General features: G+C 37.3%; 1 protein-coding gene across 1 annotated transcript; it reads left to right on the top strand.

Moving 5' to 3' along the window:
- The first annotated feature begins 2408 nt into the window (after positions 1-2408).
- On the top strand, positions 2409-16305 carry BIRC5 (baculoviral IAP repeat containing 5). The gene is made up of 4 exons (XM_027850236.1): positions 2409-2583; positions 4394-4503; positions 8679-8796; positions 13320-16305. Exons 1-4 carry the CDS (start codon positions 2473-2475, stop codon positions 13407-13409), a joined length of 429 nt encoding a protein of 142 aa, XP_027706037.1. The 5' UTR covers positions 2409-2472; the 3' UTR covers positions 13410-16305.
- The last annotated feature ends 1466 nt before the right edge of the window (positions 16306-17771 follow it).

Below are 17771 nucleotides of genomic sequence, written 5' to 3'. Positions count from 1 at the left end.
TCACTTCTTGCAAGAAACCTCAGAAGGAAAATTCCCAGGAATATCATAACCCAAATCCAGAGCTCCCATATCAATGAAAAATTATTATAACTATCCAGAAAGAAGCAGTTCAAGCACCAAGGAACCACTGTCAGGATCACCTAAGATCTGGCAGCTTCTAGGGAAGATCTTAGAATATACTATTCTAAAAGGCAAAGGATATATAGCCTTACGACCAAGAGTAAATTGGAGAGAAAAATATATATACCTTTAATGGAATGGAGAACTTTCGAGCACTTAACTGAGTAGGAACTTTGAAATGCAAATCTAAAGCCAAATCTGAGTGATTAGAAGCATTTCTTAATGCAGAGATGTTCTAATAAGGGGGAGGAGAGACAAGAGTCCCTTCAGAGTCTTTGTATCTTCAAAGGGTTAAATGAGAAAATGAGGGAGTTAAATGAGAAAAACATAAGACCTGGGGGATAGATTGGTTTTGTCTGAAGCTGAGAAAAGAAGGGACCGAAAGAAGTACACAAGTGCAAAAAGAAGCAAGAAGGGAATGGAACTTGATATTTCTTATAATTAGAAGAGTACTATAAACATGGAGGAAGCAGTGTAAAATTCGATCTGGTGAATCTTATTCAACTAAAATGGACAAAGGAGGGTGGAACACATACTATATACCCATTTACTCACATAAAAAGAGTTTAATGTATCGAATTCAATAGAAGACAAATTGGGATAGAAAGAGGATAGTTAAGAGGGAAGCATTATTGCTTCAGCAAAACAAGCTGAAGGGAGGATTGAAAAAGAAAAGAATCAGAATCCAAGGGGACATCCATAAATTGGTGAGCAGCTGTACAAATTGAGGTGTATGAATTAAGAAAGAGACAAATTATAATTTCAGAGAATCTTGGGTAGTTTGAATTGTTGTAGAATGAAAAGAGCAGAACCAGGGCAATTTATACAAGGACAATGACATTGTAAAGAAAAACAACTTTGAAAGACAAGAATTCTGATCAATGCAATAACCAACCATGTCTACAGAGGATAGAAGCATGTTATTCTACCTCCTGACAGATGGATTCAAGGTGCAGAAAGAGACAAGTGTTATTAGATATGTACATCATGAGGATTTATTTTGTTTGACCATGTTTATTTGTTACAAGGGATTTTTTTCCCCTCTTGCTTCTTTAATTGGAAGGTTGAGGGGCGATAGTGATGCCAAAACAAGGCACATTGAAACATTTTTTTAAACACACATTAGAGAACAGAAGGGAATTCAGAAGGAAGTACAGACAAGAAAGTTTTGGAAGTAATATAGTAAATGTATTATATATCTTTAAAAAAACAAGCAGTATTAACTAGAGATTCACTGTTTCATTTAATTTTTTGTTTTTTTTTGGGAAGGGGGAAATGTAGGGGTTTTTTTGGGGGGGGGGGTGTTTAATCTCAGAATTAAAAAAATTTTTTAAAGGACAACAGACCTCACAAATAGCGCTTCCACAGAATAATAGCTAGACAATATCACTACTAGGTCTGTATCCCAGAGAGCTCAAAGAAAAGGGAAAAGGACCTATTTGTACAAAAATATTTAAAGCAGTTCTTTTTGTGGTGGCAAAAAATTGAAAATTGAGGAGATGCCTATCAATTGGGAAATGGCTAAATAAGTTGTAGTATATGATTGTGATGGAATACTGTTGTGCTATAAAAAAATGCCTTCAGAAAAACCTAGGAAGATTTATATGAACTGATTGAAAGTGAAGTGAGTAACAGCAATATCGTAATGATGATCAACTGTGAAAGACTTAACTATTCTAATGAAGAAAACGATCCAAGACAATGCTAAAGTACCCATTTTGAAAAGTTCTCTCCATCTCCAGGAGAACTGATGAACTCTCAGTGCAAATTAAAGTATAATTTTTTTCATTTTCTTTATTTTTCTTGTGCATGTGTGTATGTGTGTGTGTTTCCCAACACGGCTTACATGACTTCACATATATAATCGACATCCTATTGCTTGCCTTCTTAAGGGGTGAGGGAGGGAGAGAATTTGGAATTCATATTTTAAAAAGTGAATGTTAAAAATTTAATGTAATTGGGAAATATTTAGCGGCATTAAATACATTTAAAATGAATTAAATGTTTAAAAATGTAATTGGAAAAAATAAAAATGTATTTTTAAAAATATCTAAGATTAAAAAAATCTAACAATTATATATGGCTTACTATGTGCCAGAAACAGTGCTTTATAGTATCTCGGAGCTACGCCATTTCGAAAAATGGGAATGCGAGGAGCAGCGGTGGAGGAGTGTGTGCGTGTGTGTGCGCGCGCGCGTCTGTCTGTGCCTGTGTGTTTGACTACAATCCCCAGCATGCCCTGCGACATCCCATCTCCAGTTCCCAGGAGGCCACGGACTGAAGAAAGCCCAGGTGCTCCCGGCATGCCGTGCGGTGGCAGAGTTTGAAACGGTCTGCGTTCCCGGCTGCAAAATGAGTGCCTCGCCGCTACCCCCGATGTGGCAGCTCTACCAGCTCGATACCCGCATCTCTACCTTCCAGAACTGGCCTTTCACGGAGGACTGCGCCTGCACCCCGGAGCGGGTGAGACTGATGAGCCGCATACGCGGGAAACTGCTCCCCGCCTAGCCGGTTAATTCAGGCTGCCCCCTCCCTCGCCCTTTCCTCCTCCCCTCCCCCACCGTCTTGTCACTGTCCCCCTCTCCTCTTTCTCACCCTTGACCTCTCCCAGTCTTCCCCTGACCATCTCGTCCTCCCCCCTTTCTTCTCTTCCCATCCTCCGTCCACCATCCCCTCCTTGTCCCTCCCGCCCCGCCCCTACCTCTTGCCATTGACCCCCGACCCTCCCTCTCTCGTCTCCCCTTCTCATTTTTTTTTTTCCAAAGCCTCACAGCCCCGTCCTGGTCCTTTCGTCAAGACTCTTGAGGCTCCATTTCTCCCACACATTGAGGGTCTGCACATGCCTTTTGGGCATAGTTCTGAATTACTTTACCTTAAACAGTTGGACTTCACAGCTCCCCCAACTACACATTATGTTCCTCACATAACCACTAGTACACTTGTTATTTTCCATTTTTGTCATCTTAGCCAATCTGATTTGTGTAAGGGGTTACCTCAGAGTTGATTTTACATGTATTTCTCCAATCAGTTATTTAGAACATTTTTTCATATGGTTATTGTTAGCTTTGGTTTCTTCCTCTGTAAACCACTTATTCATATCCTTTGATGATTTATCAATTGAGGAATGAATCTTACTCTTAGAAATTTGACTAAATTCCCTATATTTTAGAAATGAGACCTTTACCAAAGAAACTTTCTGCATTCCCCTCCCCCCAATGCTGCCCCAGTTTCCTGCTTTTCGTCTAACTTTAGCTGTTTCATTTATGCAAAAACTTTTTAATTTTATGCAGTCAAAATGAACCGTCTTCCCTCCTGTGAACTTCTCTGTCTCTTGATTGGTCATGAACTCTTCTCTTAGCTAGAGATGTGAAGGGTAATTTCTTCCCTGTTCTTATTTTTTTGAACTTAACCTTGTTAATCAATTCAAGATGTTGTTTATCAAATAGTGAGTTCTTGCCCCATTATCTTTGAGTTTGTTAAACACTTGGTGACTGTTAATTTGCTTCTGTATGTTATGTACCTAATCTGTTCCTCACATCAACCTATTTCTTAATCAGTACCAAATTGTTTTGATGATTATAGCTTTGTAGTATAGTTTTAAATCTGGTACTGCTAGACCCCCTTCTGTCCCAGTTTTCTGGGTTTTTTTTCCACTGATTCCCTTGAAACTCGACTTTTTGTTCTTCCAGATGAATTTTGTAAAAAAATCTATGATATAATATTTCTAAAGCTCCTGGCACATAGTAGGCTCTATATAAATGCTAGCTATCATCATGTTCATTATTGTTATTATTAAAGAAGGACACTAAGACATGGAATGGGGCCTTATCTGAGGTTACAGAGCTAAAAGAGCGCTGAGTAAAAAGAACCTGAGACTTGTGATTATTAGTCCAATACTCTTCCATCAGATGATGCCTTCCGATAGGACACTTTTATACATGGCCCACAAAGGGTACTGTTTTGAAACTTATGTCTTTTCTCATTTGTCATACCCCCAAATTCCAACATATATCCTTGATCATCTTGGAGTATTTCCAAGAATCAAGAATTCTTTCCTTTCCTTTCTTTTCCTTTTTAGAGTTGGTAAGGCATAACCCCTTACCTCTCTACATAGAGACACTTTGGGATCCAGTTTACCACTGTGCCCAAAATGAAAAAGAAAAGGTACTCTACCTACTTGATCTCCTGGCTTTTTGGAGCCCTGTGTTCTTAAGGAGAGGAGATACTCCTTCACTTTGGTTTCTCAACCATCCTGACCTACTTTGTTTTACAGATGGCTGAAGCTGGGTTCATCCACTGCCCAAGTGAGAACGAGCCTGATTTAGCTCAGTGCTTCTTCTGTTTCAAGGAACTAGAGGGCTGGGAACCAGAGGATGATCCTATGTAAGTCCTTGCCAGGCTGACCGAGCCTTGCACTGCATCAGAATTATACTCCTTACTCTTAAATCAAACTCTTGTTTTGAAAAAGGATTTTTATTTTGCAGGACAATGAATGCAATTTCAGGCTCCATTAGCTACCATTATAGCTTTATTTGTGAAATGTAAAACTTTTATTCATGAGAAAGTAGCATCTTAGTAGTTTATTTGATCCTGTCCACATTAGGTTCTTCTTATCCAATTAAATATTTTAGTCTCATGAAATACAAAAAAGCATGATGGTGTATATGTTTTATTTCATATTCAATCACATATTCTATTCATATTGATTTACAACATAATGTGATGAAATGATTAAAGACACAGGATATTAAGCCTGGAGAAGATTTAGAGGGACAGGATGATGGTATTCTTTAAGTATCTGAAAGATTGTCATCTGCAAAATCAACAAGCATTTTAAAGTGCGTAGGTGGTAGAGTTGCAAAAACAAAAATGAAGCAATCCCTGTCCTCACAGAGTTTATTTATATTCTATGGGGGAGACAGCATGTTTATGTACAAGTATGTTTTTTAAAAATATGTAGTTGTTTGCAGGGGGTACTTTGGAAACTGGAGGATCAAGAAAAGTCTCAAGTAGGACGGTGTATTCAGGTTGAGCTTTGAAGGAAACTAGGGATTATAAAAGGTGGAGGTGAGGGTAGCCTACATTCTAGGACAATTTGTGTAAAAGCTAAGAGATGGAATATTGTGTGTGTAAGGAATAGGAAGGCCAGTCTGGATTGTAGAGTGGGTGCAGGAGAGAAATGTGACAGAAAGCTTAAAAGATAGTTTGTAGTCAGGTTGTGAAGCTCTTTAGATGCCAAACAGAAGAGATTTTATTTGATTCTACAGATGATAGAAAGCCCCTGGAACTTACTAAATGGGGTAGCGATGGGATCAGACTTGTGTTTAGTAATACCACTTAATCAACTGTGTGAAGGGTGGATTGTGGAAGGAAGAGACTTGAGCTATGGTGCCCACTTAGAAGGCTATTGTCAAGTCAAATCAACAAGCATTTATTAAGAGCCTACTGTGTGCACAGGTATAAATTTGGGGGATAGAAAGAAAGGCAAAATAGTTCTTTTAGGTAGCTGTGTGGTACAGTGGATACAGAGCTGGGCCTAAGGTCAGGAACACTTGAGTTCAAATTTAGCCTTAGAAACTTACTAACTGTGTAGCCTTAAATAACTTAACCTCTTTCTGTTTCAGTTTTTTTTAACTGTAAAATGGGGATGACAGGCCCTCCCTCTCAGGATTGTTGTAAGGATCAAATGAGATAATATTTGTAAAGCACTTAGCACCGTACCTGACACATAGTAGGTGCTATATAAATGCTTATTCCCTTCCGTTCCCCTTCCCTTTAAGATCAGTTTGACAGCTGAGTGAAGGATGGATTATAGAGGGAAGACACTTGAAGCAGGAAGACCAACCAACAGGCTATTACAGTAGACCAGGTATGAGGTGATGTGGGGCTGCACCAAAGTAGTGGCTGTGTCAGAAGAGAGAAGGGGGTATATACAAGTAATGTTAAAAAGGTAAAATGGAGGGGCAGCTAGGTGGTGCAGTAGATAGAGCACCAGCCGTGTAGTCAGGAGAACCTGAGTGCAAATTTGACTTCAGACACTCACTAGCTGTGTGACCCTGGGCAAGTCACTTAACCCCAATTGCCTGCCCCCCCCAAAAAAAATTAAAATAGGACTTGGCAACAAACTGGCTATGGAGGATGGATAACACCTAGGTTGTAAACCTGGATGAGTGGGAGGATTGTGATACCTTCAACCGTAATAGGGAAGTTAGGAAAAGTTTGAGGGAAATATAATGACATAAAAGTTGAGTTTAAGGTGTCTATGGGATATCCAGTTTGCCATGTCCAATAGCTAGCTGGGGATTGAACTTTGTAGATTAGGAGGGAGATATGGGCTAGATAAGTTGATTTGGAAATTCTCGGAAGAGGGAGGTTAGGAACTGCAATTATTTACAACATTGTGGAATCCAACAACCTCCTGATGGCCTTAATAGTGGAAAATTCCTAACTGCTATTGAAGGAGAAATAAAATTTTAAAAATCATGCAAGGACCCAATAAAGAAGATGGGTCTCATCCACTGCTGTAACAACTGTTGTCCTTAGAAAATTAATTCCTGTAGTTTTCTCATAACCTCAACCCTCTTTTCTTAAATGGACTTGTTAACCAGTTGTATAAAGCATTTGGTTACTTCTTTTTCTTTTTTATCCTTGAACAGGGAATGTTTTGTTATTCTAATGATAAATCCTTCCAATTGTATTCCAAATATTCCACTTTTCTCCTTTGACTAATTCCTCCTTCCTCTACCCTTCCTCTTGTGAAATGCTTTACTTATCTCTTTCAAGTTGCCATTGAATGCCACTGTTTATCTATATACTTCAAGTGGGGTTGAAAAGTTATAAATAAAAAACAAACATGTACTTTAGCTAGGTGAAGCTGCTATCTGTAAGCAGTCTTTGTTAGCCTGCTAATAAATTTCTTTGCTTTCAATTTGACCTATTTTTGACTTAAATTCATGGGATTGTTCCCTAGTCTCCTTTGCTGGATCTTTATCCAGATCATAGCTGCTAATTATGGGTCTCTTCTCTCCTCCCCAAACTCTGTCCTGGACCTTCTCCCACTGTACTATTTGCTCAGGAATCTCATGGATTCAATTATCATCTCTGTACAGATAATTCTGTTGGGGAAAGAAGAATGGAACTTCTCAGGAGAGACTCCTTCCTCTTCCTCCTCTTCTCCTTTCTTCTTCTGCCTTCTTTCCTTCACCCTTCCTATTTGAACTCAGGCTTACTTCTTAACTGGTTCCTCATTTTTAGTTATTTTTGATGGTTATTCATTTTTCTTGCCCCTGTGTGTGTTGGGGGTGGGGGGGGAGTGGGAATATCTCCCTCTCCTCTCTCTACATATTCTCAAATGGTTTTCTTATTATTCATTTTTTTCCATTTCAATTACCACCTTTATGCATATAACTCCCAATTACATATCTCTAGCATTAATCTCTTCCTTGAGCTCCTCCCCAGTGCTGTATTTTTGTCTGCTAGATATCTCTGCTTTCAGGTTCCATCAGTATCTCCAGCTCTGTAAGTTTCAAACTGAACTAATTATCGTCCCTCTAAAACCTTCCCTCTTCCCAATTTGCTAGTCCTCATAATGACCTGGGTTTAAAACTTTGGAGGTATTTTTGACCTCTTTCTGAAGGACCTCTGTTCAAGATCTATTGAATTTTTACCTCCGAGGTGTCCCTTATGTTTCTTCCTTTCTCTCTATTCCTACTTGCAACACCTTAGTTGACCTTTTTACCTCTTTCCTGGAGTATTGTAATATCTTTCTTGCTGGTATCCTTACCTCCAATCTCTATCTTCTCTTCCCTTACCATCATTGGAAAAGTAATCTTCTAAATAGGCCTGACTTTGTCAATGCTCAAAACCCTTCAGTGGTTCTTTCTCTATAAGATAGACACAAATCTGTTTTTTAAAGACATTAACAATCTGGCTTTGGTTTATGTTTCCAACCTTATTTTACTCTAGTTCCCTTCATACACTTTATTCTATATTCCACCTGTATCTAGACTTTTCTTTGTTCTTTAGTCATAGTTTGATCTCTTCTGTTTAATGTTTATTTGTACAGGCTATCCCCCCTTCCTAGAATGTTCTCTTTTCACATCTTTGCCTGTTGAAACCTCCTTTTAAGCAGGTACCATTTCTATGAAGCAATCTTTGATCTCCTTCACTCTTCCATGGGAAATAATCTCTCTCTCAAATTTCTTGTAACATTTTGTCTAAATGTTTATTATTTTGCCTTTACTGCATTCTATCCTGTTTCCTTATTTGTATATCTTATTTTATCTCCTAGCCCCATTAAATTGTAAATACCCCAAGGCAAAGATTTTTATTTCCTTTCCTTTGTATCTCCACCTTTGCACATTGTAAGGACTTACCGTTTATTACGTTTTAATGTAAATTTGTATTGGCAGCCAGAGGGATGATTTTGATGAACCTGGGAAACAGGTTATATAGAATAAGGTATTAATAATAGACTCTAGAATCTGACATGCTAAACATAACTTTTATTTTATATTTAGATTTCTTTCTCATGATGTTATTCTGTATTCATTTGCTAGGTTGGAACATAAAAAGCACTCATCTAGTTGTGCCTTCATCAGCATTAAGAAGAAGATTGAAGATTTAACACTCAATGAGTTCCTGAAACTGGACAAAGAAAGAGCCAAAAACAAGATTGTATGTATAACTCAAAATCAGACTTGAGTGTGAGCCCTATTTAGCTTCTCTGGGTCCAACTCTACAACACTATTTTTTTTTCTTTTTGGTGAGGCAGTCGGGGTTAAGTGACTTACCTGCGGTCACACAGCTAGTAAGTGTCAAGTGTCTGAGGTTACATTTGAACTCAGGTCCTCCTGACTCCAAGGCCAGAGCTCTATCCACTGCCCTACCTAGCTTCCCCTACAGTATTTTTTTTTTTAAAACAACTTTGAAAAATCCACATCTGTAAGTATTTATTGAACACCTACTCTGTGCCTTGAAGCTATAGAGGTAACCAACCCTGTCCTTAAGGAGATTCCGTTTTCTTGGGGAAACCAAATGATACACATTTAAAAAAACTAGTGAATAAGACACCTAGGTGCCTGATAGAGTGGCAGTACCAGCTATAAAGCATCTTCTTAAGCAACCTGGAGCATGTAGGATACAGTAAAAGTGATTTCCATATTGTGAGACATATTTGAACCATTGTAATAAAAAAGAACAGTGGATTAGGAGTCAAGATCTGACTTCTAATCCAGACTTTAACACTAACTAGTTGTGACCGTGAATAAATTGGGGAAACAAAATCTCAGAGAAATTTTTCAGGACAGTCCTGCACGACATACAGTCCGCCAAAAGATTTTGGGAAAAATGTAAGGTTGCCACTGCACATGCTTCTGTTTGTCATGTGACTTGTGGCAACCAACCATTGTTAGTCTGTCTTTAGTCTAACCTATCTGCTGCCCGAAGAAGTTTACGAGATGTGCAAATCTGCTGTAGGATGAGGATGTTGTACTTGATGATCTCTAAGAGGTTAATTTTAGCTCTAAAATTCCATTATTCTCTGATTTGAATTCAATCATCTTGTGTTGTCTGTATCAAATTTCAATGCACACACTCCTAGTTGTTTGTCCTTCGTACTCAAGACCAGTGACATCACAAAGTGTGTTTGACTGTGGCTGATTAGTCCAATATGAGCTTGGAAGGCTCACAAATAGTACGTTTACACATTTGGGATGGAAATGTCTCTAGATTTGGGCATCACACATTTCCTTTTTTGCTATTGTGATTTAATGCCAGCATACCATGCTGGGTAGTTCTGTGCCTCCCCCATCTCACAATTGATACTAAAGTAAATGGAAAGTGGAATTATAGGGGCAATGATTTAAAGAGGAAAGACCACTTGATGTAGCTCTTAAAGGAAATACAGTGTTATAGATTGTTGAATATTATGGGGACTGCATTCTGAAAATTACCCTGTCCAGTGGCTTAGAGGAAGTAATGAAAATATGAGTTCCAAGGACAGTGAAGACATTGGCCTGAGGTTGAGCTGTAAAAAATAAGGTTGGACAGATAGAATGGAGGTCCTTCAAAATCAAGCAGAGTAGAGGATTGTATTCAAATTATAAACTTTGTATTGCTATATTGTTATGATTCAAAGACTGCCAGAGTTTGTGAGGAGTCATAATTGGGACTCTTCCAGAAGGCAGTGGAGAGAGATATGGTTGATGTAAATACATTGCAACTTTTTTTTAATTCATTTTGAACTTAAATACAGAAGCAGAGGGGAAAAAAGGACATTTCCACATTTCCATGTACACAGCAGAATATAAAGAGAGAGAAAAAATTTTTTTTTTGGTTGTAACTTTCAGGTATTCCAACAGTTCTTGTGTTGTCTCCTTGATCTGTTCTCTAGATCAGTTGTTTTTCTTATGAGGAATTAGAATTGGAAAAAAGAGATCCAAATTGGAAAAAGAGATCCAAAAACTTAAGGAAAAAAAACTCCTTGAAAACTAGAATTGGGCAAGGGGAAGATAATGACAAAAAAGCTAATGACAAAACAAAATCAAAAGAATGAAAAAATAGAAGAGAATGTGAAACATCTTATTAAAAAAAAAAAACGAGAGGACAGGATAGGGAAGGGATTTTTAGAAGGGTGTGTAGATTAAGAATTAGGAGTGTAGGGGGAGAGGAGGGAGTTTTAGAGGGGTCAGTAGATTAAGTATTAGGAAGACAAACATAAAATACACAGTAGGTAAAGGATTGTAGTAACCTTAAGTTTGACAAATGTAAAGATTTAAGTTTTGGGGATAAGAATTCATTATTTGGTAAAAAGTGTTGGGAAGTCTGGAAAATAGTCTGGCAGAAATTAGGCATAGACCAATATCTTAAACCATGTACCAAGATAAGGTCAAAATGGATACCTGACCTAGATATGAAGGAAAATATCGCAAGAAAATTAGAAGAACATGGAACACATTACCTATCAGACTCATGGATAGGAGAACAATTTATGATTAAATAAGAGATAGCATTGTGAGATGTAAAATGGATAATTTTGATTATATTAAATTTAAAAGTTCTCATAAATAAAACCAATGTAGCCAAGATTAGAAGGAAAGCAGAAAATTGGGGGGAATTTTTCAGACAGTCTCTCAAAGTCTCATTTCTCAAATATACAAAGACCTTTGTTAAATTTCTAAGAATACAAGTCATTCCCCAATTGATAAGTGGTCAAAGTATAAGAAAAGGCGATTTTTCGATGTAGAAATCAAAAGTATAGTAATATGAAAAAATGCTCCAAAATATTATTGATTAGAGAAATAAAAATTAAAATACCATCTTAAGCCTTTCAGATTGGCTAAAATGATTGATGCCCTTCAGTTGGGGAATGGCTGAACAAGTTGTGTTATATGATTGTGATGAATACTACTGTGTTGTAAGAAATGAGTTGATTTTAGAAAAACATGGAAAGAGTTGGATCTATGAAGGAAGATGCTATCCACCTTTAGAGAAAGAAGTGACAAAGAGAAAGAAGTGTGTGTTTATGTATATTTTATATATGTATGTGTGTGTATATGTTCATGTTTAATTGTAGCCTTCTCTAGGGCTGGGTGGGAAGGGAGGGAGAAAAAAAGTTTCACTGCAGAGAACAAAAGAAGACTTGGAAAGAAGCACAGAAAAGCTGAGTAGCTTTGAAAACAATGTGTAGCATTTATTGCATAGTTTAAAAAAAAAAAAGGTGAACAGTCTGGAATAGAAATGTATGGTTTTATATTGGATCCTGTCTTTATATTTTGCTGTGTGCATAGAAATGTGGAAATGTCCTTTTTTCCACCCTGTTGTTTAGTATTTAAGTTTAAAATGAATAAAAAATTTTTAAAAATTAATCAAGTAAATTCTGAATAGCTGAATATTTTTTCAGTTTAATAGATAAAGATCTCAGCTTTTTGAGGAGATCAAGTTATACATAATACATTTTTATTGCCCTGGATTAAATGAATATGTAAAGAACATTTTTAAAAGTAGTACATATATTTCAATTTTCCTCTCCTAAAAGGGACCTACTTCCTCTCTGTCCTCACCCCCATCCAATTTCTGGGAATATTTTTATTCCTGGATGAAGAGGGAGGTCATAAAGAATAGTTCCACAAGACTTGATGATGAATTTGATGCAGAGTTAAAGAAAGGTGATGAATGTAAGACGGTTCTGGGTGACTTGAAAATGTTAGTACCATTTACAGAAATGGGAAATTGGGAAGAATGCTAGTACTTGTGAAAGTGGATTAATTCTTGAGGATAGGGTTGGATATGTCTGTGGTTTTCTTCACCTTGGCTGAGCACTCCTTTGCAAAGGAAAGACAGAAGAGTAGTCATTGAAGAGAGTGAAAGAAGTTTTAGATTGATGCAATGTATGCTAGAAAAGAGGAGGAGAAATTATAATTATAAATTAGTGATGGTGGGTGCAGTGTCAGATATTTCAGAGGTCAAGAATGTGGGTAGACAATGATCATTGAGTTTCCAGGTTTCAGAAGAGGGAGTAGTGTTAGGGATAGAAGCCTCTGAGCAGAAGGCAATGGATGGTGAGGAGATGGAATGCCCTCTAAACCAAAAAAGCATCTCAGTGTTTTAGGGAAGATTTCTACTTTGTAATAAGTACATGATACCAAAGTATGTCGTAGTAGGCTGGCTTATGATACTTACAATGGGAGCTGCTGTGGGTTTCTTCATAAAAATAAAGTTTATTGATGAAGAAAGAGACTTACGTCTTATCAAGTATTGTCTTGTATATTTGAATATCTTCCTCATAGTCCTAGAAAATACTTCTTTTTAGCTACTGAGATGAATTTGTTTTTGTTTTTGTTTTGCTAGGCAGTGAGGTTAAGTGACTTGCCCAGGGTCACACAGCTACTAAGTGGCAAGTGTCTGAGGCCAAATCTGAACTCAGGGTCTCCTGACTCCAGGGCCGATACTGTATCCACTGCACCACCTAGCTGCCCCCTGAGATGAATTTGAACTTTTTTTTTTATATATGTATTTTTTTTTTAAGTTAGGCAATAGGGTTAAGTGACTTGCCCAGGGTCACACAGCTAGTAAGTGTTATGTGTCTGAGGCCAGATTTGAACTCAGGTGCTCCTGACTGCAGGGCCGGTGCTCTATCCACCTAGCTGCCCCCCAAATTTGAACCTTACCATTATAATAACTTGTTACTTTGTTTCTAGGTAAAGGAGACCTCCCGGAAAAGAACTGAATTTGAAGAGCATGCAAAAGAAGTACGGCATGACATTGAGCAACTGGCTGCATTGGAATGACTCCTCTCTCCTTAATATCTTATCCCACAGCTTAATTGTTGTTTGTGAGACGTGTTCTCCAAATATTGGTGTGGAACTGCTTAATGATGCCTTACAACAGAAGAGAACTTTGGAAATTTGAAGTTAGATTTCATCAGCTATTTTTTGCTTGAAGATGGTGCCAGAAGCAACTTGATTCCGTCTTGCCCAGCTAGTGTTTATGGCGTTGTGACTTCTGTCTTTTTTGAGCTATTTTTAAAACTTTGGTATTTTTATATTGCTGCCCCCTGGCCTTGCCAGGTGCTCGATAAAGATGTGGGTGAGAAGTAGAAGGGACTAACAGTACTGAAATCAATTTTTATACAACTATTCATGACTCGTAAACTTTCTTATAGCTAGTACTGTTATAGTTACCATTTGTTGTCCGATTTTTTTATCCCTGAATCCTAGGATTTGAGGGTGAAAATGTTCTGTTTGTGGGTGAACAAAGGTAAATATACAATTAGTTAATTAAGGATGCAGTGTTTTTATACTTTGTATAATAATACTTTGGATTTATATTGTACTATTTTTACATTGTACACAAAGCAATTTGAATATTAGTTCATTTATCACAATGACCTTTTGAAGGTACTGTTGCCTTTGTTTTATCCTATCAGGAATATGAATGCTTCCCACACGAGATCTGAACGAAATCACACTTAACAAAACCTTTGAATGATGCCATGTGTTTTAAAAATTAGCAGTCTGGCTATTTGTAGCAATATCCATTTTTTGTGTTAGTACTAGTAAATACATTTTATAATTCAACAATCTCAAATATAGAGAAATAATGCCTTAAAAAAAAAAACCCAGCACTCGTCCTCTTAGTTGATGTTTATAATTGAGTTTTTTCAAATAGCTGTGGCATTGTAAAAGGTATGAAGAGTGTTGAACAGAGACTCCTGTTTCCAGGGCAAAGTAAAGCTGCTCTTCTGATTTGCCTTCCTTTGAAAGAAGCTAATTACAATGAAAGAGCTGCACAACTTCCACAAAGTCAAATTCTCATAATACCAAACAAGCCTTTTCCAGGGTCCTGGCACAATGCTGTTCTTTTCCCCCTAGAAGAATTCCCAAAGTACTTATTCCTTTTCATAGGAGTACATCTGTGGATGATCGTGGCAATGGTTGGTATAGAAAACTTGAAATATGTTTAGGCTGCTTTATGTTATTGTTTCTATTACCTTTTCAGTAATGATTAAAACTAAGCAGGTCAGTATTCACCTGTCTTTCAAATGGAGTATAGTCACATGGATTTTTTTTTTTTAAACTCAGAACACATGTTTTGTTATAAGTCACATTTTTAGATTGGTACTCCCTCTCTGCATCTCTAAGGTCATAAAATTCATGGCACTTGGGTTCTGGTCACACTCTAAAGCTGCAGCATCAACTGACATTTGAAAACTCAGGGATTTATTATTGTGGTAGATATAAGATTAGAAAAAAAATGAGCTAAAGTTCATATAGTATAGCAGCTCATAGCATTGACAGAAAAAGATTGGTGAAGTAAGATACATTTTCAACTCTGGCTACTTTTCTATGGTAAGTCCTGCTTTCAACTTAACCTGCTCTGTTGAATCAGTTGACATTTAGAGTGTAAGCTGTTTGAGGGCAGGGACTATGTCTTATTTATCTCCCCCAATATGTACCAGAGCATTGGACACAGTAAGAGCTAAATAGATGCTTCTTGAAAGACCGCCATTTTAATTTATTCTTACAGACTGGCATGGGCTGAACTGTTAAACTGTTAAACCAAAACACTTAAATAGCTCTTCAGGAAAAGTAAGTCAGAGAAGTTTTAAGTTTAGATAGATGTACTTAGCTGCTTTGCATAATTTAAAGAGGAAGTGAAATAGAAGATAAGGGCAAACTAAATACATTTCCACTCCTATTTTTAAAACATAGAGCATCATTCAGAGGTTTTGACGTGGCTTCATTTTTCTGTATTGTAAATTTCCTAGGACATTACAGACTCTTATTTAAAAGTAAGCACATTATTCCAAAGCCTATTTAATGAACACCTATGCAAACCTCTAATGTGTGAAGAGAAAAGCCTTATCTAACAGAAGTTGGCACTCTTAACGCTAAGAAAAACTTACCAAGAGGTCAGTGGATTGTGTGCTTATGGCCTTGGGGGTAGGCTATTGTATTTTTCTGGAGGATAACTAGAATCCCCTAAAAATTGCTCAGTTGGTTAGCATTGTGAAGACATACCTGGTCTGTTTTAAGAAATCTTTTGGTCTCAAAGATGGAACAATGCCAACCTTGCTTTCTCAGTATTTTCAATGTTGCTACATTTCTCTAGAATTGTCATCTGGATCAGTAATGGGAGAGACAGTTTGTAGTAGCATAGGCTTTTTTCAGCATAAGTTAATAATCTATTTCATTTCACCCACCTTCATGAAGTTCAACTGAAGATTAGATTGTTACAGTGCCACTGGAAATCCGTGAGGATAATGTTAATTTTTTCAGTGAAATAGAAGACATTTAACTTCCAAATACTACTACAGACCTTTCTGAGTTTTCAAAATCTTTTTCAGGCTGTTTCTGTGGTCCCATCATAGTCTCCTAAATGATCTTTTTCTGATGCTACAATTGAAACTTGATTAATTGTTCTGGCAGAGGAAGTGAACTGGCCTTGATCTGTCCTGTAAGAACCATGTAAGTTTCTGGACTGATTTCTGTTAATGCCATTAGGACTTCTTCCTTGCAGAAAATTAATTGTGAAAAATGTGCTCCAAAGTAATTTGAGGAAGAAAAGGAAGAAAAACATCGGTGAAACATGTAAAAAAAAAAGTGAGAACAAGAGGAAGTTCAGAAGACATGGAGAAATATTTTGTAACTAACATGTTAAAGTTTATGCATACTTTAAAAGTTATACAAGAGAGTCATAGTTGCGTATGTAATCCTTTTTTCCTGTCCTTTACATACGGAAATGTTCATGTTGATTGTTAAATTCATAATTTAAAAAAAAATTTAAAGAAAGATGTGCCTTGGCTTAATCTCTTGTGCCAGACCTCATCCTGAGACTGAGGTTATTTTCTTCCCAACGTGGAGGATATTGCATTTTTTTTAATGGGAGAGGAAGGAAAAGGACATAGCCATCTAATCAGCTCCTTTATCATAGAACTAAATGAAAAAAATATTAAGTATTTACTGTGTGCCAGGCCTTGTGCTAATTACTGCTAAGTCATTCACAGTCCTCAAGATGCTTGTGTTCTAAATGGAGAAGGCAGCACATATTCAGGAGAAGGTATTATAGGGTAACAGAACATGGGGATGGCTGGAAAGTTGCCTGGGGGGCATGGTTCTCAGCAGTATAAGGCTCACTAGTCAAACAACCAGTGTCCAGGGATCTGAACTTGAGTTTCAGTGGGAGTAGGTGGATAGAATGCAATCAGCATGTCATAGAGAAGACTGGGAGATAACTAGTTTGTAAATTGGACACTTCAGTTTAGTGACTGGTTCTTATAATTTGACCGAGCAGGCAAAGGAGGGGAGAAAACAACTATGCTTTATTTTTTATTCCCTTTGCAGAGTGGGAAATAAGGATGTAGTTCCTGGGCTTTGACTAGCTATCTGTTTTGTAGAGTTGACACTAGAGATGATGACCTCAGCTTATGCTTTTCTACTTAAAAGAAATTTTTTTGAAGAAAAAGTTATTGAGTATAACTGATCCTATTAGTATCTGTTTTCTCATCTGTCAGTGAAATCCCTCATTGAATTAGGTTATTATTATCAACTGCAGTTTGTAAATGGGTGCTGAGTGTGATTCTCTAGGTAGTATAAATGGAAATTATTTTAAAAGGATCTACTGTTGTCATTTAGGTAGTATATAGTTGCCCAGCATCCACGTTATCTATGGTTCTCCTGTCCTTTCTCACATGTGGCCCATTTATCCACCTTAGTGGTATCCAATAGTTGGTTCATGTTACATAGATAAGACTTTGGGAGCATCAGAATTTGACTCATTTTTAGTTTGCTTTGAGATGGCTTTGGTACCTTTGCAAGCACTAAGCTAACAAGGCCTAGAACAAATAGAACAAATTTATTAGACTAAAGCATGGTGAAAATAATCATCCAGTCCTATAGATAGTTAGGAAAACTTTCCCCATTGGTGGGCCCCACATTTCTTAGGAAACTATATAGTTGTTTCAACTGTCATCTCCATTTGGGAAAAGAATTTGGGGTGGGCAGGAAGTCAAGCAGCCTGCTCCTCTAATGAGTCTCATCCATACCCTCTTACTGCTGCTCCAGACTTACAACATGAAGCTCTCCTAAGCAGAAAAATAATTTCTGGTTACTAGGGAATTGACACCACTCTCCTTTGGCCCTGAATGGTCC

Source organism: Vombatus ursinus, unplaced genomic scaffold (genome assembly GCF_900497805.2).
Source record: "Vombatus ursinus unplaced genomic scaffold, bare-nosed wombat genome assembly UNPS02008996.1, whole genome shotgun sequence".
Lineage (NCBI taxonomy): Eukaryota > Metazoa > Chordata > Mammalia > Diprotodontia > Vombatidae > Vombatus > Vombatus ursinus.
Note: the sequence above shows the minus strand (reverse complement) of the source record. Positions and strands in the feature narration are given on the sequence as shown.